The 24,607-nt window shown below is 42.8% G+C and overlaps 1 protein-coding gene across 3 annotated transcripts in view; it reads left to right on the top strand.

The window, feature by feature from the left end:
* Positions 1-24,607, top strand: part of LOC126299189 (uncharacterized) — a 508,703-nt gene that overhangs the window by 177,547 nt on the left and 306,549 nt on the right. For all 3 annotated transcript variants that reach the window (XM_049990966.1, XM_049990965.1, XM_049990967.1), the window contains exon 2: positions 16,051-16,194. In XM_049990966.1, the coding sequence (XP_049846923.1) occupies positions 16,051-16,194 (144 nt within the window). The remainder of the gene's footprint in view (positions 1-16,050; positions 16,195-24,607) is intronic.

Raw genomic sequence — 24,607 nt, 5'->3', positions numbered from 1 at the left:
GATGGATCGGAATAAAAGTGATGCAACTCCTAGAAAACTTATTAGCTTCGTCGGAAGCAAAGAATCATTCCAATAGGTTCAATAGACTTGAAGTTACCAAACCACGTGATAAAAAAGTCGTTTTGAGAAAAACACGTTTGAAGTTTTGACTACATATAAATGCAATATTATGCAACTTAAGTTCAATCTGCTATTCCGAGTCCGTAAACTAGTCCTTCCTCTTCCTCATACAGGGCGTTCTGCTCGATCTGGGCCATCCTGCGCTGCTCCAGAACCGACAGTACGGCCGGTGACAAGCTGTTTACGGCCGCTTGAATCCGGTAGTCGTCCGAATGCTTGGCGAACTGCGTCGAATAGAGTCTCAGGGTGACGTCCATCGTTGTCATGGTCTTCAGAATTGCGGAATACCCTTCGTTGAAGCTGCTCACTGCCAGGAAAGTCGCAGTCTTCACACGAGAATGCTAATGCTTCGGGGCTAACTTCCAAACACACGCGTTCAAACTTTCATTTGAATTTTGTGTGTTTCCTCCCAAGCACCGGAACAATAACTCGTCCTCCGAAAGGGCCTCGTAGATCGGATGAATCACTTTTTGAACTTCTTTGGAGAGCGGCTGGTCGTGTTGATATTCGTCCAGAGGTCCGGCAGCCTCTGCAATGCGCCACTTGCACCAACTAGTTTCCCCGCCGTCGAACACTTGTGGAAATACGTTGCCCAAATTGCCTTCTTCATCTGTTCCACCGAAATGGAATGCCGTCGGATTGCCAAGCCGTAGTACGTCGTAAGCTCCTTGATCGCTTTATCAGTTTTAGTCATGCGCAAGCACATAGAATAATTTTTCGCTGCTACAAAGTAGAAATTCCAGAAAAATACTGGTGCGTGACAAAGGCCGATTTCAGGCAGGTGCATTTTTTTGTTCAACCGCGAATAACAAACATTTCCGTTCCATATTCGGAAAAACCGTTTCAGGGGTGGATTCGAAACACATTTATGGATCCAAAAATGGAATTTAAAAAAAACGATTTTTTGAACTAAAAGTTTACTTCCGCCCTCGCTAACTGATGCATGTGTGCATAAAAAACTTAAAATTTTATTAAGTGATTTTAATTTAGGAAAGCAATTGAAACGTAAATTTTCAGTGGGTAAAGCCGGCCGCTGGTGGCCGAGCGGTTCTGGGCGCTTCAGTCTGGAACCGCGCGACCGCTACGGTCACAGGTTCGAATCCTGCCTCGCGCATGGATGTGTGTGATGTCCTTAGGTTAGTTAGGTTAAGTAGTTCTAAGTTCTAGGGGACTGATGACCTGAGATGTTAAGTCCCATAGTGCTCAGAGCCATTTTTTTTTTCAGTGGGTAAGGAAAGAAGAGTGGGAGGAATCATATACTGGTGTTCAAAACTTAAGGACGAAAATAACTTTCGCTTTACGTGTCTCTGTCAAGTAACATAGCTCAATGAAGCCTGATCTATACATAGGAAGAAGTGCTATAGTGTCGTACAAAAGATAACAGATGTAAATACGCAATTAGGCGAACAGAAGTAACATTTATATTTACGGACAATTTTTAAACCGAAGTCACCGCGATCTGAACATGAGAAACAGCTGGGCATGGTGGTTCATACGGTGTGTGATCACCATGGACTGCAGTGCATGCTCCGGCCGTTGTGGTCGAGCGGTTCTTGGCTCTTCAGTCCGGAACCGCACTGCTGCTATGCTCGCAGGATCAAATCCTGCCTCGGGCATGGGTGTGTGTGATGTCCTTAGGTTAGTTAGGTTTAAGTAGTTCTAAGGTAGATACCATACAAAGTTATTGGAAGGATTCTCAGGAGGTGTAGTCCACCCGTAGAAAAGGTAGCTTACAAAACCATCGTTCGACCAATACTTGAATACTGCTTGTCCGTCTGGGATACGTAGAAAATAAGATTGATAAAGGACATAGAGAACAGCCAGACAAGAGCAGCGCGTTCCATTGCAGGTTCATTTAGCAAGTGCGAAAGCGTCACGGAGATGCTCAGCCAACGTTAGTGACAGATGCCACAAGAAAGGCATTGAGCATCACAGTGTGATGTACTGTTAAAATTCCGAGAGCATACGTTCTTAGGACTGTCAACCAATCTGTTGCGTCCTCCACGTAAATCTCACGAAAAGACTATGAAGGTAATCTGAGTAAGATTCTGGCTCATACGGATACTTACTAACAATCGCTCTTCCCGTGAACCATTCGAGTCTGGAACAAGAGATGGAAGAAGTGACAGTGGTACACAGTATCGACCTCCACAGTCCGCAAGGTGGCTTGTGGACTAAAGATGTAGATGTCAATTTTGGTAGACGACAGATTTAGGAAAAACAAGGAATTATACACCGTATTTTTAGATTTGGAGATGGATTCAGAGTAGTGGAATGGAACGAAATATTTTACGCTTAAGCAGTGTTGTAATATCTACAGGAATGTAACGATAAACCAGTCTCATTATGAGAAACATACGGCGGTAGTCAACTAAGATGCTATGACACAGGAGGTCGAATTCAGGAAACAAGTAATCCAGGGTTATTCTCTGTCACCACTTGTATTTAAATTATGTGTTAGAGAGGTAATGAAAGAAGTAAAGCGCTATTTAATGGGAGATTGTTTGACCCACACAGGAAATCAGCACGATTCGGCGAGGACATAGCAGTGATTGCCATTAGCGAACAGGAACAGAGTCGGCTTCTTAATGAAATGGAACGTGTGCTAGCAGATGGCTACAATATGCATAGAAACAAAAGGAAAACTAAGCCAATGTTGCACGTTGCAGGTAGGCATGCTGGGAAGGATAAAAGTTGGACTTGGACTAACCACACTTGAAGAGGTGTACCAGTTATGCCACCTTGGAAGTACAAGGGAAATTCAAAATGTGAGCGACACATTATTACGGTAAACCAAGTAAGTATTCTAATTCTTCATGCTTTCCCGGCGATCTTTTGACATCTTGGATATTCGGGAGTCCAGCCGGATGTTGGCGTCGTTCTCACACGATATTTCAACAGCACGGCTGGTTGTTGGAGCGCGGACGGCAGTCGGAACATCCGCGGCTGGAGGGGTCCATTGAAGACGAGTCTGGCGGGCGCGGACCACAGACGGAACACTCGACTCGGCGCGGACCTATCTGGCCTTCCAGGCATAAATACTGGAATCGATCGACCCAAGGACCAGTCTCAGGTACCATCTGAAGAAGACAGCGAGGCACGCTGTTGAAATATCGTGCAAGAACGACGCGAACATCTGGCTGGATTCTCTAATATCCAAGATGTCAAGTAACTGTTGTTGAGAGACACACTACACATCGGAGTGACACGGATATATGACACTATTTTTCAACATAGCCACCAAGTCTCTGTAAACAACGGTCGCTTCTACCAGTCGTTTAGTTGCTCGACGATAGAGACTCGCTTCTTGGTCACGGAGCCATTCGAGAACCACTGTGTGAATGTTCTCTTCGTTGGAAAGTCTTTTTCCTACATATGTTCTTTCAGGTTTCCTAACAGACGGAAATCGCGTGGTGCAAGATCTGAACTTCGCGATCAGCTTCACGCACGTCTGTGTGGCCTTGGTCAAATTATCGGCACCCTTTATCTACGGATGGACGCGACGTTGCATTCGGTACATATACAGTCAGAATGTCAAATCAATCTGTATGCAATTTAGAAGTTTTGCCCACAAAATCATACTGTCGCGAGTAGTTCAAGTTTGGAGTATATTTCTGGTTGCAGCGCCTTTTCAATCGCACACTGTGATGCACCTGGTACCCGTACCATGATAGAACTGCCTCTGCAGGTGACATGAGACATGTAAACTCTTCTGACCAAACACCTCTCTTGTTGCACAATGGTCTTAGCGTGGTACGACATGTGTCACTTCCCTCCTGAACTCCGTACGTAGAATTTTTAAACAAGGAAGATGCAAGACAGACGTAGCAGCAGGGATTTCAAAAGGCTTATGGGCTTTCTGTAAAAAGAAACAGCTTTTAACAATAAACTTTTTTGCATCACAGCTGTCTATGGGTGTGAAACAGGCACTACGAAAAAAACTAAACAAATAGAAGCTTTTGAGGCGTCGTGTTATAGGAGAGTGTTTAAAATTAGTTGTAGAGGTCGAGTAAGGAATAAAGAGGTTCTACAACGAAAAACTACCTTAGAAGGGACACATGAATTGAAGAGCTTGAGTGCTTGCGGACAAATTATAATATGAGTTCACTGAATTTTTGTCGAAAGGGAGTTGGAAGTAAATAATTCCAGGGACAAGCCGAGATACGTGGATGGAAGGCAGATCGTGTGTATTGTGAGATGCTGCCATTATCATGAAATGATGAGAATAGCTGGCAAGTGTGAAGACTGAATGATTGAATTAAACTAAAGTTAATGTTAGTGATCAAAACAACAAACATATTGTGTACAACAAAGTCATTTGCTCTGAAGAACTTAATTACTTGGAGTATGGCAAGAGGAGCAACTGATAGTGTCATTCTTGAAGGAACCATCACGGCATTTGCCTGACATTATTTATCCGACACATACGAAACAACCCAAATAGGAAGTTGTATTTAACTTCAAATTGTTACGAGACATTGTTGCTCTGCGCACAGTGTTTTTACGCACAGTTACAGAACAATAGATTAGAGTAAAAATGTTAACTTCTGCTGTGTCTTAACCGCCAATGCAATGTTTACCTCCCAGAAAAGAAAACGCAGTATACTTGTTTGAAAGCACCAAACAGAAACCACGCTTGGCACGGAATAAAGCAGACTGCTTTCGCTGCACGCACCGAAGGTCTGGGCGCGCTGCTCCGAAACGCAGCAGCTGGCGCTACACATGCGTCCGTGTACAAATACTCGTACCCTGCGTATCGCTGATGAATGCTACTTGTTTATGCCAATGACAGTTGTTGCCGCTCCCTTCGCGTGCGGCACCGGAAACAAGCCGCGTCTGCGCACTGCAGCGTACTGTACAACTTATCACGCTCTGAAGTGACATATGAAATGCTTTTACAACATTGGGAAATTCATCTGAACAGAAAACAGCTACAGCTGGAAGGTGTTCATTCAGCAGTCTTTGTGACTAATACATGGAATTGGCACACTGGTTACAAGGAGTAAAATCATGGACTACTCCATAAGTGAAATTTTTATGTTTCAAGAGGGTGACAGGATGGTCATGCGTTTAGAAAAAATAATATATTTGGCACAGGTCGGGAGAGAGATCAGCAGTTTACGTTAGCGTAGTTTCCAGGCAATGGTTGGCGCAGCAGAAAGTGTAGAGAACGGTAATCTGAAGGTTGTATAATAGCATCCCTACCCGAAAACTATTTTTTCGACTTTTACGTTACTTACATTGCAACTAAACTGAAATAATGCCCACATATTATATTTATTAATATTTAACAGATATGAAAAGAAAAGGTAAAGGAAAATTTGGGATTGCAAAGAAATTTAGAGGAAATGATTGCAAGGAATACACAAGATCTTCGTGTATAAAATGGTTCAAATGGATCTGAGCACTATGGGACTTAACATCTGAGGTCATCAGTCCCCTAGAAGTTAGAACTACTTAAACCTAACTGACACAAGGACATCATATACTTCCATACCCGAGGCAGGATTCGAACCTGCGACCGTAGCAGTCGCGCGGTTCCGGACTGGAGCGCCTAGAACCGCTCGGCCACCACGACCGACCTCTTCGTGTATAAAATTGGATATTTTTATTATTTAACAGTTCATGATTTGCGTATTCTGGGGTAATAGTCATCGTAAAAACAAGGGAATCAGTAATTTTCCAGGCATCTTGCACACATTACAAACGCCGCATTTTTACATTTACATGTTTGTTTTAAATTTTCTATACAAAAAATAAGTAAATAAACCAGATTGGTTTACATTCATAAAAGTTTGCCCCTCATTGCACAGTTTGGCAGTGAACCACGTGTAACACCTGTAACACATTTCGTCACTGACGACACTGTGATGTACAGAGGCATTTATTTCGACGCAGTGTTCTTGTGATTTGATTTCTTTTACTCTGTGGACGAGATAAGACAAGCTTTGAAGCTGTTAAATCAAATTATTTACCTGACGATAAAAAGTAGCCATCGCAGGGTTGCACTAACGGTGTGCATTTGGGGAGAATCTCTTTAATACCGCATGATGGCAGTCCTTCTTCATCTTGAAAAATCTCATCGTATAACTGTGGATTTGTTTGCCCTCCCCATGAGTCGATTAACGGAAGAAATTTGTTCTCCTGCTAACAGCTTTTCGTCGCATCAAGTACAATATAATGAGCAGTACACTTATAAAATGTAACAGACCAACTAAGGAGACTGCCTACACTACGCTTGTCCGTCCTCTTTTAGAATACTGCTCCGCGGTATGGGATCCTTATCAGATAGGAGTGACGGAGTACATCGGAAAAGTTCAAAGAAAAGCAGCATGTTTTGTATTATCGCGAAATATGGGAGAGAGTGTCACAGAAATGATACGGGATTTGGGCTGTCAATCATTAAAAGAAAGGTGATTTTCGTTGCGACGGAGTCTTCTCACGAAATTCCAATCACCAAATTCCTCCTCCGAATGTGAAAATATTTTGTTGACACCAACCTACATAGGGAGGGAACGATCACCATGATAAAATAAGAGAAATCAGAGCTCGTACGGAAAGATGTAGGTGTTCATTCTTTCCACGCGCTACACGAGATTGGAATAATAGAGAATTGTGAAGGTGGTTCGATGAACCATCTGCCAGGCACTTGAATCTGATTTGCAGCGTATCGATGTAGATGTAGATGTAGATTATCTTGTTTTATTTGCAATGTAAGTAACGTAAAAATTGAAAATGAGAAAAAAAGAAGCGTAGGACACGATCCCTCGATCCTCGGGTCACCATTCTGTAATCATTCCGCTGCGCAAACTGCTGCCCGGAAACTACGCTAGCACAAGTGGCTCATGCACCGCCCGACCACCACAAAAAGTGCTTTTTCTTTCCTAAACGCCTGGCCATATGGAGTTTCCACTTCTGTCACTGGCCAAGTTGAGAATTAACTTAAATGTTGTAAATGTTGACGAAATCGATGAAGACGAGTAATCGCGGTCCTTTAGCTAGTAAATTCCATAGCAGTTTGATTGCGCAAGCTCTTTGACTGGAAACCTGACACGATTAGAAACGATTTAAATACGAAGGCTGTAGGTTGAAATCTATGAATATTGTTTACCGGTGCTTTTCATGGTTTAAACCAAATTTCGTGGCGAAACTTTCTATCATCTTTAAACGCTGTACAGACCCACGTCCGAACCGGGGTCCTTGTCCTTCACGCAGCTACAATAGAGCATAGGCAGTGGCCGATAGTAACTTTGACTCGGTGGTGGTGGTGGTGGTGGTATGCATCTAGGGCCCTCAATGGCGTACTGCTTTGAGTCAGTGGGGAGGGAATTACCATTGAAAGGCCACTCTTATTCGACAGTGCGAAATTTGAAAAGACATCTTTCCGTTGCAGAAACACGACAACCAACTTTCGTTTATGTCGCACAACACCTCCTTGGTGTTGCGACTTTTTTCCGGGCACCGCATATTCAGTCATTTTCTGGTATAACACCGTTAAGTATGCAACATTTTCATCACTGACATGTAATTTCCTACGGTATCATACGTATTAAATAGTAATATGCATATACAACACGAGGGATTTGCTATGTGATTGTCCAACAGAGAAGCACATATCATTCGTTTTGATGGATAACTAAAACTGTTCAGTGGCGGCTTATATATACTGATAATTACTTCGTTCGCTACTTTGCGTTAGTGAAGTGACTTACTCGACAACTAGTACTGTCAGCCATACGGTGTTAGTGATTTCACAGAGCTGCGTCGCGGGTTCCTCGTGTGGGGTAAATTTACATGTTCTTTAATCTTACGTGCTGTCAGTTCAGCGTACTCTTGGTTTCAAAACATGAACACATGAGTTAAAACGGTTTTTATCTAGACTGGGTTGCAGTTTTAGAATTTAGAATAGTGTGTAATTTCACTTTATATGTGACCTCTCATAAAAAATATGGCAAAAGATCTCCTTTGCTCTACAACAGAAGTGTGTAACACAGCCTCAGATAATTTACTGCCCTCGGAATATTTGACTACACACGAGAGTTAAAGCAGTTGCAATTAAAGGCAGACACTTGTGCTAACAGTGTCACATGTCTATGAAAAGACAAAATCTGTGTGACGTAATTAAAAGGAGAAAGGACCACAATAAAATGAGTGATGTATCATTGAATCAAAACTACGGTAGTTCCAAGTTCGCTCATTGATATTCTAGAAGCAATGCGGATAGTTTTTGAGTTAACATCTGCACGCACGTGTCATTGCATGATTAACCTCGGTCGTCCCACATAAGAAAAGTTACAAATGCAAATGAGCGTAGAGGGCCAGTATATAACGCAAAGCTTAGCAACTGATCGTACTAATAACGTGCTTTGTCTTGTAAATATTTTAATTACCAGAATCGAATCAGAACATCAGACCTCAAATCAGTCTCTCTCTCTCTCTCTCTCTCTCTCTCTCTGTCTCTCTGTCTCTCTGTCTCTGTCTCTCTGTCTCTCTCTCTCTCTCTCTCTCTCTCTCTCTCTCTCTCACACACACACACACACACACACACACACACACACACACACACACTCTATTTGGGTGCTATATCGGGATGTAAATCACGAAACCTTCTATATAAACTAAAGCCCTCTGCTGTGGCGGCTGGTCCCGGCGGAGGTTCGAGTCCTCCCTCGGGCATGGGTGTGTGTGTTTGTCCTTAGGATAATTTAGGTTAAGTAGTGTGTAAGCTTAGGGATTGGTGACCTTGGCAGTAAAGTCCCATAAGATTTCACACACATTTGAACATTTTCCTCCGCTGCGTCTGTCTGTAGGTGAACAGTTATCTCAGGAACTTCTTTAAGGATTTTGATACGGTTTTCATTAATAGACAGACTGATTCACGAGGAAGATTTGTGTATATAATCTATTACCGATGTGCCAGGCATGTCCTCCGATCGTAGATACGAAGTACTACCCTCCGAAGTCGTGGCAGATTGTTAGCGTTTTACACTTGATTTACTTCTACAGTGTGGATTCTTATACGATTCCTACAAAGACCATGGATACATAGGTGATCCATCATGTGATGAGTAATGAATACTAACTGGACTGCCTTTGTTGTCAACTTTTTTGATTTACTAACAGGGTACAAATATAAGGACTTCTTGCATTTAGTAACATATTTCTATGTCGCCAAGTAATCTAGTTTATTCTTCACATGCAACAAAATAGCCAGAAAAAGGTTTCCAATACTATCTTTGAAGGCTCTTCGAAACTCTGTAAAATGTCGCAGCAAAGATATCATTCTCCAAAGGTTGTGCATCAGGTTCTCATGTATCTGAAGAACCTAATTACAAGCAAATACTTCCCTCTCTTATTCAGGTGGAAAGAGGGACAGCCTTACCACAGTTCCGACCATTTTAATTACTACTGCACACGAGTACAACAAAAGCGGTGCTGGAACACATATGCTATCGTCGTAAGGTGAGGGCACATGCACTCTGTAATAAAGACGTAATGTTTTCCCGTCCTCCACAGTAAATGAACCATTCAGGTTCTGGAGCCAAACATTCATAGCTTGGGTGCAGCCGGTATGCCCTGAACAAGATTCTCGAAGTCGACCACATGTAAGAATGAAGTACCCATAGAAACGAAAAGCAATGTTGCCACAGCTAGCGAAAAAAGAGAACTTTTTGAATTGTGGATACTGTAATATACACTGAAGAGCGAAAGAAATTGGTACACCAGCCTAATACCGTGTAGGTCCCCGCGAGCACTCCCAAGTGCTGCAACACGGCGTGGCATGGACTCGACTAATGTCTGAAGTAGTGCTGGAGCGAAATGACACCATGAATACTGCAGTGCTGTCCACAAATCCGTAAGAGTACGAATGGGTGGAGATCTCTTGTGAATAGCACGTTGCATGGCACTCGAGATATGTTCAATAATGTTCATGTCTCGGGAGGGTGGTGACCAGCGGAACTTTTTAAACTCAGAAGAGTTTTTCCTGTGCCACTCTGTAGCTATCCTGGACGTATGGAGTGTCGCATTGTCCTGCTGGAATTGCCCAAGTCTGTCGGACTGCACAAGGGCAGGATGCTTACGTACGTGTCACCTGTCAGAGTCGTATCTAGACATATGAAGGGTCCGATATCATTCCAACTGCACACACCCTACAGAATTGCAGAGCCTCCACCAGCTTGAACAGTACCCTGCTGACAGGCAGAGTCCATGGAATCATGAGGTTGTCGCCATACCCGTACACGTCCATTCGCTCGAAACAATCTGAAACGAGACTCGTCCGACCAGGCAACATGTTTCCAGTCATCAACAATCCAGTGTCGGTGTTGACGGGCCCAGGCGAGGCGTAAACCCTTGTGTCGTGCAGTCATCAAGGGTACACGAGTGGATCATCGACTCCGAAAGCCCATATTGATTATGTTCCGTTGAATGGTTCTCTCGCTGACACTTGTTGATGGCCCAGCATTGAACTCTTCTGCATTTGTGAAACGTCTGCACTTCTGTCATGTTGAACGATTCTCTTCAGTCGTCGTTGATCCCGTTCTTGCAGTATCTTTTTCCAACCGCAGCGATGTCGGAGACTTGATGTTTTACCGGATTCCTGATATTCACGGTACATTCGTGAAATGGTCGTACGGGAAATCCCCACTTCATCACTACCTCGGAGATGCTGTGTCCTATCGCTCGTGTGCCGACTACAACACCACGTTCAAATTCACTTAAATCTTGATAACCTGCCAGGGTAGCAGCAGTAACCGATCTAGCAACTGCGCCAGACACTTGACGTCTTATACAGGCGTTGCCTACGGCAGCGCCGTATTCTCCCTGTTTACATACCTCTGTATTTGAAAACGCATGCCTATACCAGTTTCTTTGGCGCTTCAGTGTACGTTTCCCTACAAAGTAGATTAAATAACCTCTAGGATCTGTCCTAGTATTTGTGTATTTGTACTTTAGGCTCTTTTAGTCACAGATCTCGGCTTCTCCATTGTTTACACCATGATATCCGGAAAGAGCTAACCATTTTATGCTCTGTTGTAGTTTTGCCGAACATAGCTTAAAGATGACATTTCTTCTTAGTCTCTGCAGCAGTCACATTTGCTGTCATGTAAGCTGCACCCAGTGAAAATAGTTCCCAAAGAAGTTCGAGAGAAGGTGCATTAAGTCCAAATTTCGCAACTTGGCCGGCAGGTAGAAGAGCCGATGCTTTTTGCGTGATGTTTTAATTTGGGATAACTACTAATGAAGAGAAACGAAGATGCTCGAACAACTACTGCAATATCAAAATTTTTACAAATAGAAATGATCGCAATTTATTTTATCAAATCCCTGACACAATCACAAAAGCTTTACTTGTGACCAGATTTTCAGAAATTTCACTCGAAATCCTGAAAGCCAAGTTACAAAACGGAGCTGAAATATCACAATTCTTCGACTTGACGAAGGCTACTAAACATAAATTAAAATATGGTCCATACCCGTGGGTCAGCTCATGGTACATGTAAAGCAAGTAAGATACTTTGTCATTATAACCAATAGGTCATGAGTATGAACATATAGAGGGGACATAAGCTGTACATAGCTTCTGCTCCAACTTCTAGAACCATATGCGCGCATTCTCTGTATGTGTCTTCAAAACATGAAAACAGTCTCGTTCATAATCGTGAATATTACCAAGTATAAGATATATGATCATTATAAAATTTTATATGAGGTAAGAAATACTTCAGAAGGATGTAATTTGCGTAATAACAAACAATCCATTTTAACGTGATAATGTACAACGTGATCTTTCATATATGGACAGCGTTTACTTCATAAAAGAAGGAAAATAAGGATTTCATCTTTAAACCACTAGGATCAGTGCTATTTGCAAATGTAAGAGTGCTAGTCGTAGAATGTTATGTCGACTACTTGAGGCGCTCTTCTCCCCGTAGCAGGAAGTTTACGTAGCTGGTTAGTTGCAGGGAAGCACAGCACCTCACTGTGGCCACCAGCCGACTCTATCAGAAATGAATCGCACCACTTGGCTGTGCTCAGCAGATCATCATAAACGTTAAAAAAGGGTGTTAGTAGTAAATTCATTTTGGTCATTAGGCAGTCTTTCAGGCTGATTTCTTTTTGCAGCGTAGATCTCCAGTTATAACCGTTCTTTGGTGTGAGCTATGATAAGTTCCTTCTTATCAAATACCAATATAATGCAATTTTGTTTCTCCACTTTGATGCTCGTTTGAACTAAGAACCTTCCGATATTTGGTCATAAACATTCCTCGGCAATACGTCGATTTCTTTTTTGATCAGCGCAGAATCACAGTCCTGTTTACTTTCCTTCTCTTTAGGATATATGGGTACTCTTAATCAAACCCACGTGGCTGACAGTGGATGGTCTTTGACACTTCCATATCGAACCTATAATCACACAAACACAAAAGACGGACGAACTGAACACTACGAAAATTAGAGTCGAACAAAGGGTAGTTGTTCAAGCGGACATCCACTGGGATGAATTGGGAGCGTCGAAGGGAAGATAGATGGTGACAACCCGTCCCGTCGGAGGTTCGAGTCCTCCCTCGGGGATGGGTGTGTGTGTTGTTCTTAGCATAAGTTACTTTAAGAAGTTGTGTAAGTGTAGGGACCGATGACCTCAGTAGTTTGGTCCCTTAGCAACTCGCACACACACACTTTTAGATGGTGACACATAGATAGCATTCCTGCGGACGAAGACTATCGGGATGCAAGTAGGACGTGACTTAGTGAGCAGGTAGTTTCTAGGAGTACTAAGTGCAAAGTTCACATATTTTTACATGCGTGCAGTTTTCATTATGCGTCACATTTATAGAAGTTATCAAAAAGAACCGTAAATATGTTAACCTACGATTACTGTTAGGTTCTTCAAATTCATGTCACCTGCTGGTCTCGTTAAGAAAAGTACAAACAAGGCATGTTGTTAATGTTTTATTGCGGACAGATTCGCCTATGGCCCTGATTTTCTTGACTACGACTTAATCCGCTGCTACAGAGCGAATGCGCTCCCACATGCAGCGATCCGATGCGCGGCTGTGTGCATGCATTCTAGCAGCTAGTATAAGGTGGACCATTCGAATACTGATACTGGAGAGGTATCTCAGAGAGCACACGGAAGTTCGAGGACATCTCCAGCATTTTGATATATCAGAGTTCTGTGCACTCAGACAAGGACGACCAGTGTGGGGGGAGCAGAAAAGTTACGATCGCATCTTCTGTACCGATTCCTGATTCGAATAGATCTGCTGTGAGAAAAAAGTCTCCGAAATCAACCAAATTGTGGTAGAATCGCCCGAGATGGGGAGAAACATGTGGGTTCGACTTAATTCTTCCGATCATAAGTTGGAGTAACAAAAGAGTGCAGAACGAGCACTGTTTGCGTGGACCAAGTGTGGCACCACAATGTGCAGTGTTTGTTCTAACGGTTATCCCCAACCATGCCTAACCACTTTCGAGAACGCCAATAAGAATTATCTCAACGAGTTGGTAGTAAAAGTGTTCTGGAAAAAGGCAGGCCGATTTTTCTGAGGATTCCTTAAGTCTCTTTCGGTGAATGCTGAAAAGATTCCTTAAAAATAAAAAAAATGCCATGACTAATAACTTCTAACTGGCAACTTTCTGTCTCCCACAGCAAAATGTGTGTGTTCTCCGAGAATATCACCAATTTAACCTTTTTTATGCTTTATGACTCGCATATTTTTGTTTCGACTAAGTTATTTCACTTTCTTCTTTCCTTCTTTGCCCTTTCACATTTATCTACGGGGTCGGCCTTGTTACAGAACGGTTTTGGCAGTGTTAGTAGCAGTTCGTGACCGGATGCTCTTCTTGACGACGCCACTCCCTTCGGGAAGGAGTTTGTGTACCGCATCTGTCTAAGTCTGGTGTAATCTCGTATTCACGTGTGATAACGTTTTCTAAGTGTTTGCGTAGTGTGTATCCGAGGCGGCAGTCGCTAATCCGCGAGGCGGATTCGATCCTGGGCTGGATTGCCTCCCCGAGTCCTGTAACTTAGCTAAAGCGCTCTCAGCTATCTGGGCAGGTCATGTCATTTCACTGCATACTGTAATAAATGAAAATTATACTTTCTATACGTAAGTAGATGCGGAATTATTAGTGAAAGACGTGCTGCAATGTTGTTTGGAAACTTAACTATGATGCGAATACAACATCTGGTTAAAGTCCATAAGGCATTCCGTATCACACAACGAATTCCGTGCCTTTCTACACTTTCATCACTGATTCGTTAGGCAGTTAAGAGCTGTCGGGTTTTCTTACGGACGTAAGATAATGAAAGTTTCAATTATCACTTCGAAAAAATAAAGTTACGTAATTAACTTTTGTGTTTTTCCGGGTATATCTCATCAGCGGTGGTACACATTGAAATCTCGACGCCATCGTATCGCAGCATGCCACTAGAGGAGACAGAACAATGTGTCGCAGCTCACTGATAAAGTGAAGTATCGTGCGTTAATTCGTTTTCAACACCAGAGGAAATCTCGCGTTTATGCTGCGCCACTCCAGTGGGTTAAAGAAGTCATCTGAATTGACCTGACACAGCTGCAAGATTTCCGCTGCGGACAAAAAAAATCACAGTACGTATGTGCTGAGGGCCGATAGCATATATTGCACAAACACTGCCCGACAGAAGTAAAGCACTCAGAATGGAAGGAGCAAATGAAAGGGAACTTTACGGGTTGAGAGGGTGATTCCTATATCGAGTGAAATTGGTAAAGAACTTTGGCGTATGAGCCAACTTATCATAATTACTTTGCATCCTCTCTGGCCTGGATGTGTGCACTGATTCGATCTGGAAGAGTATTATGAAGCCGTTGTATTCTCATTTGTGGCACGCTGGCCCACAACTGTTGTAACTGGTCCTTGATGTCGTGGATACTGGCAATGGGGCGGAGTTGACGTCCGAACTGATATCACACATTTTCTACTGGGGGCAAATCTATGAATCTTTCTGACCCTGGGAGTACCTCAAGATCACCCAGACAGTTCATAGAAACACGTGCCATGCGTGGACGAATATTGTCCTGTTGAAAAATGACAACACGATACTCTTGCACGAGAGGTAACACATGACGAAGTAGGATGAACGTGATGCATCGTTGGGTTCTAGGCGCTACATTCTGGAACCACGCGACCGCTACGGTCGCAGGTTCGAATCCTGCCTCGGACATGGATGTGTGTGATGCCCTTAGGTTAGTTAGGTTTAAGTAGTTCTAAGTTCTAGGGGACTGATGACCTCAGAAGTTAAGTCCCATAGTGCTCAGAGCCATTTTTTTTTTTTTTGACGCACCGTTGTGTCGTCAGAATTTCCTCATTCAGTATTAGCAGTGATCTGAAGTCATACGGGATGGCTCTCTACACCATGAGTCCACGAGTAACACCGCTGTGCCTCTCCAAAACCTCGCAAGAAAGACATCTCTCCCCAGGTCACCGCCGTACTTGCTGACGATGGTCATTCAGAGCAGTGAATAAACCACAGCTAATCGGTGAACGCACTGCGACCACCATTCATGAACACTCGATACTTCCCAGTTACAGGACTGGTCCAAACGCAGCCGTTTGTCTTTTGACAGAAAAGGCAGCATATACCCATGTGCCTTTAATTCTCTACTCCGGCTGCTGCTAGTCCCCAACCAGTATTGCAGCGAGTCCACACGAATAATGCTGATGTACTCTGGTGGTCTTTCTACCTGTCAGAGAGAGTCGTATCTGTAATCATTTAAGTACTTGCTGATGGTGTGTACGTAGGTAAAATTACATTGACATCCGACCATGTGTTCTGGGTGCTTAACTTTTCTTTGCGGCTCTGTGCTTATTGTTATTGTGGACTTGTGCAGCTGCTGTAAGAGTGTGGAGCGTGCAGGAGTGAGCATGTTGTGGTGGTGTTTGCAGAAGATGGCGAGGAGGCGACGCGTCCGCGTGCCGGAGGCGGCGGCGGCGGCTCGTCGGGGCGCGGCCACAGCCCGTACCGTCCCCACGCGCCGCAGTCGCAGCCGCAGCCTCCGCCCCCGAGCCGTACCATCTCCTTTAACGACGGTAAGTCACGCCATACATTTTAGCACACCTTACAAGTACACCGCTGGACATCAAAATTGGAACACCGCGAACGATAGAAAATAATTCAGTTTTACTTATTGTGCGTAGACAGTAAAGGAGGAACAAAACGCCATTAAATTTGTAGTGGATCTGAGAGTATGCGGGCTGCGAAAGTTAGCGGACATTGGCGCTACCTGTGGCAGCAACAGTGGCTCTAAACAGGCTGAACGTCGAGTCGAACAGAGCTTGGATGACAGATACATGTGCGCCATTCCATGCTGCTGCAACTCTGTGCCAGAATCCAACTGTGTTGGTTGGCGAGTGGTGGCGTGTCAGTCTCTCGGCAACCTGCGGCCACACGTTTTCAGTGGACGAGAGATCTGGAGAACCTGTTGACCAGTGTATGAAGGTACGCCAGGCGTGTACAGGCAGCACGCTGTCTTTCGTTATTATGTAATAAGATAATGTCACGGACACTTGTGAGATAGGACACCGCCTCTGGTCTTGACACATCAGAAATGTAATGCCTGCTGTCCACATTACCAGCAATACTAATCAGAAGTACCTAATGGCACTCCATAACATCACGCAGCGTGCTGGACCCGTATGTCGATTACGAGTTCAATCTGACAATGTTTGATCTCCTCGAAGGCTTCACAAGTTGGTTCCTATGTCGTGTGCCCTACGCAGAACAGAGACACGTCAGAAAAGACGATATGGTGCCATTGCTGTTTCCATTGTTCTCGTTGGGCGAATGAATGTTGGCGCACTTCTCTCTGCTTCTCCTTCAAAGGCCGCCTTGCTGTCAGTCCGTGGTGCTCTAGATATCATCGCACTGTCCGTGTGGATACTTGCCATACTGTAAACTAGCTGATTTTCTGAAGGAAGATACGTGACATGCCTTTACAACCCTGCGAGTTCGAGTGAACATTGTCTGTACTCTCGGGTGCTAGTCGCGGACGGACAAGTGTAGTGTAGGCGGTCTCCTTAGTTAATGTAGATTAATTGAAGGTTGTGTACCAAAAAGGCGAAAATCATTACTCAGTCACGCACACAGTAATACTTCATGGAACTGAATAATATAAAGATTCTAAAAGCAGACAGTTACCTGCATTGTGTAGCGTCTACTATACCTCAAGAGCATTCGCACTAGCAAGAATGAGTTAATGTGTAAGCACCTGTGATTGCAAACCCTCTTAACAATAAACATCGCAACTGAAAGAGTTAACATAGCTTAAGACAAAAAAATAATCATTAGCTTCCCACAGTACTACAGACGCTGAGCAATATAACAAGCCTGGACAAAATACATAAACGTCCAATAATCACTGAAATAGTGTTCAAATATTTGACTCATATACAGGGTGGTCAAAAACAGTCTGAAACGCTTGTAACAGTGTTAAAGGAAAGTTCTGCTGACAATCAATTACTAAGCAAAAATTCGGTAGTTGTGCCGTTTCCGATTTAATTACCATTGACGTACCCGCGCGCACATTCAAGCAGCCAGCCAGATACAGTCAGTCATTTGTTCTCATAGCACAGATGATAGCGCAGGAGAATGTTCAGCCTCTGGCTCGGGTTCCATCCTTATTACCGTCCCATGTCCAGTTTATGTATCGCTCTCTTATTCGGCTTTAGCAAACAAAACGATGTGCACTTTTGGCAACACCGTCTCTGGTGGGCCTCTTGAACTTGCGCGGCAAAGGCATGATTCGCTAAAGTCAATGCTAATAACTAGGAAAAGGCACAAAATATCGAATTTCTTATTACAAATTATTTCTCAGCACAACACCCTTGCAAGCTTTCCAGGCTGCTTCTGACCGACATGTACCGAACTTGATGTAACGGGGTTCACTTTCTAGTTTGTTACGCATATCCTAGCACAAAAAACACTTCCTCTCTTGAATTTAATTACTACGTCCACCTTTTCTACTAATTACACCTTGAGAACAATATCGTAACAGTAAACCCTTTTCTGCTTAAGATTTCATTGAATGGTTTTGAGCCGTCCCTAGTGGTTCAACTCTGTACAACAGAACAAAAATTGTTGTCACACTATACTCCAAAGGAATCAAATCACATTCAATCGGGTTGCAGCTCCCGATGTCCTTAGAGAAGAGCTGATTCGTTCAGGGCGTGTCAGTATTGTCAAAGGTTATCAAGAACGTTGTTCTGCTGCACATCGCTCTGTAAAATTCAGTTTTCAACAGTAGTGAACGCGCCAACGGAAGCGGCGGTTTCATTGTTGCCCTTTATCCAACCTGATTCTTTACCGAGTTGATTCTGAGCGGTGAGCTGTCTGAAATGTTTTCCTCGGCCATCCATAAGAAAATCGCGTGGTTTCAATTGTTTCAAAGCTGTGCGTCGCGTTTGTGACCTTCATCGGAGAAGCGTCAAGAGAAAGCACGAAATTGGTGGGGCGGGGGAGGGGAGGGGTACGACGATTCCCTAACTTGCCTCGTGTGACATGTCAACGATGGCGTTGGGCACAACTGTGACATCATTAACCAATCTTACACCTCACATGAACTTCTTACCTCTGTCCTTAATTTCGAATGTGTCGACACCTTGACGCTTTAATAGCCGCCGAATCCGAGGGTGAGGCCGCAGGGCAACCGTTACAGAATATAGTTTTAGACACATTAGAACCAAATTTCGAACTTCTGCGACGCAGTAAATGAAAATGACAGGGTTTCAGAAAAGTGACCCTTTACTCTTTTGCGCAGTATACTTCATTCTCATGAGCTTTAGAGCTATTATCACGACGTGCGAGCTAAACTTTCTGCAATTTCTGCTAATTTCATTTCGACCACACTACGTAAGTGCATCTCACCTAATAGCTACATCCTTAGTTCCAGTTCTTAACAAGATCTACATTGTAGTCTCAATTCTTCCTGCATTGTGTCGACAGATTAGGTGCATCATCGTGACAACACAACCACAACAGCGTGATTCTCGCAGTTTGTTCGATGTTGCACATCTTATGCATGGATCGTTCACTTTTTCCATTTTACTTCTTTTTTCACAGTTCAGTATATCTTCTTCTTGTCTTCATGCCAGATTTGTGATCAGTTTTTGACGGGATATCTACTGGGCCACGTTAATACAAAATCTGAGGGGATGCAATGGGGAGTTTCCCTTGTAAGTATTTAGTCGAATTAACAACCTTTAGATGTGTGTGATTTATCTTGCAACCGAAATTTAGTGGATTTCTTCTAATACTCAAGCGGATGACTTCACACTTTACATTATTTAGAGTCGATTTTTTGCCAACCCTTGTCTGACTGATCTCCTATGCCTTCTCTACTGATCTCAAGCTGTTCGGAAAATTAAACTCTAATCATTATTCCTTTTTCTAAAAAATGGCACTTCTTATAGTAATTTCCATTGCAGTTTCTCTTCCTTAGTGTGTGTGTGGTGGGGGCAGGGGAGGGGGATTGTAGGAAAATGGCTAGAGGACCGTGGAAACCTCGTGGATGAGAAGTCATCGACAGGAAAACTGAAGACGACCTATTTAAAATGCAACACTGGTAGATCACTTTGAACAGGCGACAGGTTTAATATCCACATTTCTTAGAGACATCTGGTATTGCCAGTATAAATCTGTCGCCATCCAATTCAATTGAATGTCCAAATATTCGGCTTCCTCCGGCAGCATGCCTGTAAGGAGCAACTGAATATTAACTTCTTGTTGCTCGAGTGTCTCTCATACGATCACATTGAACATCAAAGTAGTTGGTAACAGAGTCGCATATGAGATGGTTAATATACACATTTCCTATTACTGGTATTACCAGTGTAAACCTGTCGTCATCCAAGTACATTTAATGTCCAAATATTCGACCTACTCGGGCAGCCTGTCTCTAAGAGTCAATTGCATCAAAACTTCTCGTTGTTCAAGTGTCTCTGATACCTGGTCAGAATAATAGCTAAGAAAAGAGCGATACTTCGGCAAACAACACATCGCAGTTTGCAATTCATAGGCAACAGGTTGCTAGTATTTTCGCACGTTTCCCTACGTTAATTTTGTCGCAGCTGGCGCAAGAGTTTTACGGTGGTTATGTTGTTCTCGACTCGTTTTATCTGCTAACAAGCTTGCAGTCCTACTTCACCGTTTTAACGGCGTCCTTTTTGCCAAGAGGAGGCGCTGTGGCACGAGTATTTGTCGGCGACGTACGTTTTATCTCCATTTTTCTCGGAAACCTACGGTGCCAACCTTGGACTTGGGAATGACATCTTTAATGCTTTGCGGCCGGCGCTCTTCGTTAGATGTAGCCCAGCAAACCAGTTCGCTCTTTTCCAACAGCACTAGTGCATTCGTTGCTTTGTTGCAGAGCACTTATATGTTACAACGTATTGTCTCTGTACGACAAATGAACGCTTTCCGAGTGTCGAACCTCTGAAATACTTGCATGGCAGCCCACTTGCTAGGTACGTGTATATCTGTTAACAGGCAAGTGCCAGCGAGCTAGCACAATGTTGATAAACATGTATCCACGGTCTTCTGATCGAGATATTCTGAATCTGGTTTTCGCCTCTTCAAAGTGAACGACGCCCGCTAGTCAATCTACATACATCTGTAAATTATAAGAAATATCTCCTAACTTGGCCAAAAATACTGTATTCAATTAGAAAAAATGCAGGTATCGAAGAAATAGAGAACAAGTTGCTAATAAGACGACTATGACATTATCTGGACCTTAGGAGGGTAGAAATTGCCACTACATGCTATTGAATTCCATATGCTACATTATACTTCCGTTCCCAGCAGTCTCCAACAATACCCAGTGATTCGCTGTATTCTTAAATACTCTGACGGAAATATAAAGTTACACCATGAAGCACCAATTCTATATTTATCAAGTAATTAAACAGAATTATTTTGATGCAGCATACATTTAACACGTTTAAAAGCACTCTTGAAGTAAACTGTGCATTGTATAACAAGCTGCTAGGTACGCTCGTTACTGCACGTTTCGGAAACGACTTGTTTCCGAGTTTAAGTTCTTTACATAGGAAAATGTTGTGGACTGGCTTAGGAGTGCAGAATGGAAAAAGAAATGTGTTTTAACGTCAGTCGACAGTACAGTCTTCACAGTAAGGGACGCTAGCTCAATTTGAGAAGACTGGCAAAGGGGATCATCTACAGTGTTTTTGAAGAAAACGCCGTCCTTACATTCGTCTGCAGTAATTTAGGAAAGCCGTGAAAAACCAAAATAAGATTGAATTGAAAGGGACTTTGTTAACTACAGTATGTCTTCAGTCGCAACTGTTGCACAACCTCTCACATTTGCCAATGTAACGTATCACATACTTTGTCATGAGACAAAGAAATACTCCTGTATCGGAAAAAAATTTGCACTAAATCAGATAGTTGATTTTCAGTAATTTAATGAGCAAATAGGAGTGACTCTGCTGTTAAATTTGGTAGTATCTAAAAGACCTACTGTGATGAAAACGGTTTGCGTTCCTTGATCCCAATTTTCGATTAACATTATCTTTATCTACGGTGGAGCCCGAATTCAGACTTCATACACCACGTATTGGTTAAATGAACTTCTCTAAATATTCTGAAGAAGCGTTACCGAAAGTGAGTACTTTTTCGATTTCGACAAGGACAGGCCGGCCGCTGTGACCGAGCGGTTCTAGGCACTTCAGTCCGGAACCACGCTGCTGCTACGGTCGCAGGTTCGAATCCTGCCTCGGGCATGGATGTGTGTGATGTCCTTAGGTTAGTTAGGTTTAAGTAGTTATAAGTGTAGGGGACTTTAATGGACCATAGCTAAGAAACATCCCGATTAAACCAGTTTTGAAATAAAAAAAACTGTATTAAAATCGGACCTTTATATATATACCGGGTGATGAAAAAGTCAGCATAAATTTGAAAACTTAATAAACCACGGAATAATGTAGATAGAGAGGTAAAAATTGACACACATGCTTGGAATTACATGGGATTTTATTAGAACCGAAGATAAAGAGATTTGTTATCGAAATGTGCCACTTAAACATTGTAGTGTAAAAGTGACTCAAGACGTTTAAGTGTGGTAGATTACGTGGTATAATATCGCGTGAAAACCGTAATATTTGCAAGTTGTAACTCTTTATGTGTGTGTTTATAAAATGAATGATCGCGGCAGACATGGAGTTCGGCGAGGCGTTTACTCTCAAAGGTAAGTCTGAGAAGATACCACAGGTTGAAGGCAGTTCATTTATTGCTTCTGTCGTCACGTCATACCTTGCTTCGAGTACTGGTGTACTTTATTTCATAGTGTGAGGTAGCAGTTGCATTGCTACGTTTCACTCATTAGATGCCCGTCTCTGGTGTTAAAATTTCCACTGACAGCTGGTACTACTTCATTCTGACGTTTATGTTGGTGTCATCACACACGAAGAACCAGCTCACACTTGACATGGGTGGAGAAGGAATTTCCTGTCTCCTTGCGGGAGGATACATGTTGGTATTCGCCAAGAGTTAATTACGGAATTCGCAAGAATAGGAAGTGGAAGACGATGATGTAATTGCAGCTCTTTGCGGCTCTAAAAGCACCGTCATTTTCTCAGTTCCTACCGGCTAGCAGCTTTATTCTAATACGTGTGGATCCCGTGAGTCATGCTGAAATACACGCTGGGTCGGAGAAGAACGAATAAATGAGTCAACCGCAGCCTAATGTAGCGAATATAGCGAAAACCCGAACCGACAAAATTTCGGAGATTATTCATAGATATTTTATGAGCATTATGTTATAAGGGACCCTTGGACCCCAGTGGGTCGTTTCATAGTAATTGCATTTCGTTTAATTTCTTACCCACATTTATCTTCGTAACTGTATTGAACTGCATAACAGCGCAGATACATCTGCACAGCAGCGTAAATATCGACAGTATGCGCTGTGAGTATTGTTTGGAAAGACACTTGTTCCATTTACTCACGTTACTTGTTCTTGACAACAGTAATGCACACTTTACTCTTCTCTCTCAAGCTAGAAGTTAGTACTGCTCTGGTCTATCCTACAGTAGTTTTTCCGGCAGTGTTGTATGTTAGTAGTGATACAGGGCTGAATTGATAGGTCTATTGACGATGAGTTGGCCTGTGCACGCCTCCTGTATGGATTCGAAAAGCGACACAGCGCTGTGCGGAGTTGTTATCACGATGGCTGTAACCACACCACAGTACTTTGGAACTATGCGCAGCATTTTGTGTTGCAGGTTGCGACGATACGAAACGGTTACTGCTGCGTAGTTGCTCTTCAAAACAGCAGTCCAAACGAGCAAACCAGTTGCGTCTTAACCTGCGGTTACTCGTACTTTAGATATCGTGGCTATGCACGCCTCTGTTTAAACAGAGTAGCTCGATGTGGTCATAGGGTCGAGCCGCGCACGTGTGCTTTCGTGGCAAGCAGCTAATTCGCTGCAAATAATAACGTTGAATAATGTTTACTCAAGAAAGGACATTTCAAACAAACGAGAAATGGTCCTACATTATTGAGTTAAATTTCAGATAGCAAATACCCAGCTCAAAACAGTTCAGAGTTCATCATGGTGATTAACAAATTAACACACACAAAGATTAGTAACTCATACTCTGTCTATTCTCAGTCCCATAACTCAAATGGAAAAATTTAGAGTCATACTATGGAGCACGTTCAGTGCTCTCGAAATGTAAGTCCCCTCAGAAGTTAAAGAATGGTAGCACCTGTTCAACATCCGGAGTCGAACACCTCCGCGACAGAATCAAGCACGTTACCGTAGGTGGCTCCACCATCTTCAAGAACTTGACATAAAGTGTCCAGAATCACTCCCTTGAGCTCTTTACTCGAAAAGTCCCAGTCTTCGTTTGACTCTCGTTGTGTTCAACTACTGTCTGCTTCTCCATCGGCTGAAGGCCGTCCCCATCAAAAATACATCATTCTTAAACTCTGAAGGCATGATTTCACTCAAAAAATACACCATTCTTAAACTCTGAAGGCATGATTTCACTCAACAAGAACATTCTGCGTAGTATATTACAACAATATTTAAATACAGAAATGTTATTAACATTCTGTCACACTCAGATAATTTATAATAATTGTAAGTGAGAGTTGGTTCATAAATAAATAAGCCAGCATACTTGCGCTAATGCGCTCATGTTTAATGACAATCAATTATCGTTAAATATTTAAACAAATATTAATGCCTACCTGACAGAAGCGGTTTTTGGTTCTCTTTTCAATTGTGTTGTCCACTAACACATCTGATTGACCACTTTTAAATTAGCACAGTTTTTTAATAGCACTTGGAATCAACATTTCAATAAAGTTTCTGACAAAATAGTAAACTGTTCATTAAATAAAAATAAAAGTATGGCAAAATGAGAGGTACTGATGCTGTGTTCATTTGCTGCGTAAATGTGGAGAATATAATGTTCTGA

The sequence above is a fragment of the Schistocerca gregaria genome, chromosome X (assembly GCF_023897955.1).
Source record: "Schistocerca gregaria isolate iqSchGreg1 chromosome X, iqSchGreg1.2, whole genome shotgun sequence".
NCBI lineage: Eukaryota > Metazoa > Arthropoda > Insecta > Orthoptera > Acrididae > Schistocerca > Schistocerca gregaria.
Note: the sequence above shows the minus strand (reverse complement) of the source record. Positions and strands in the feature narration are given on the sequence as shown.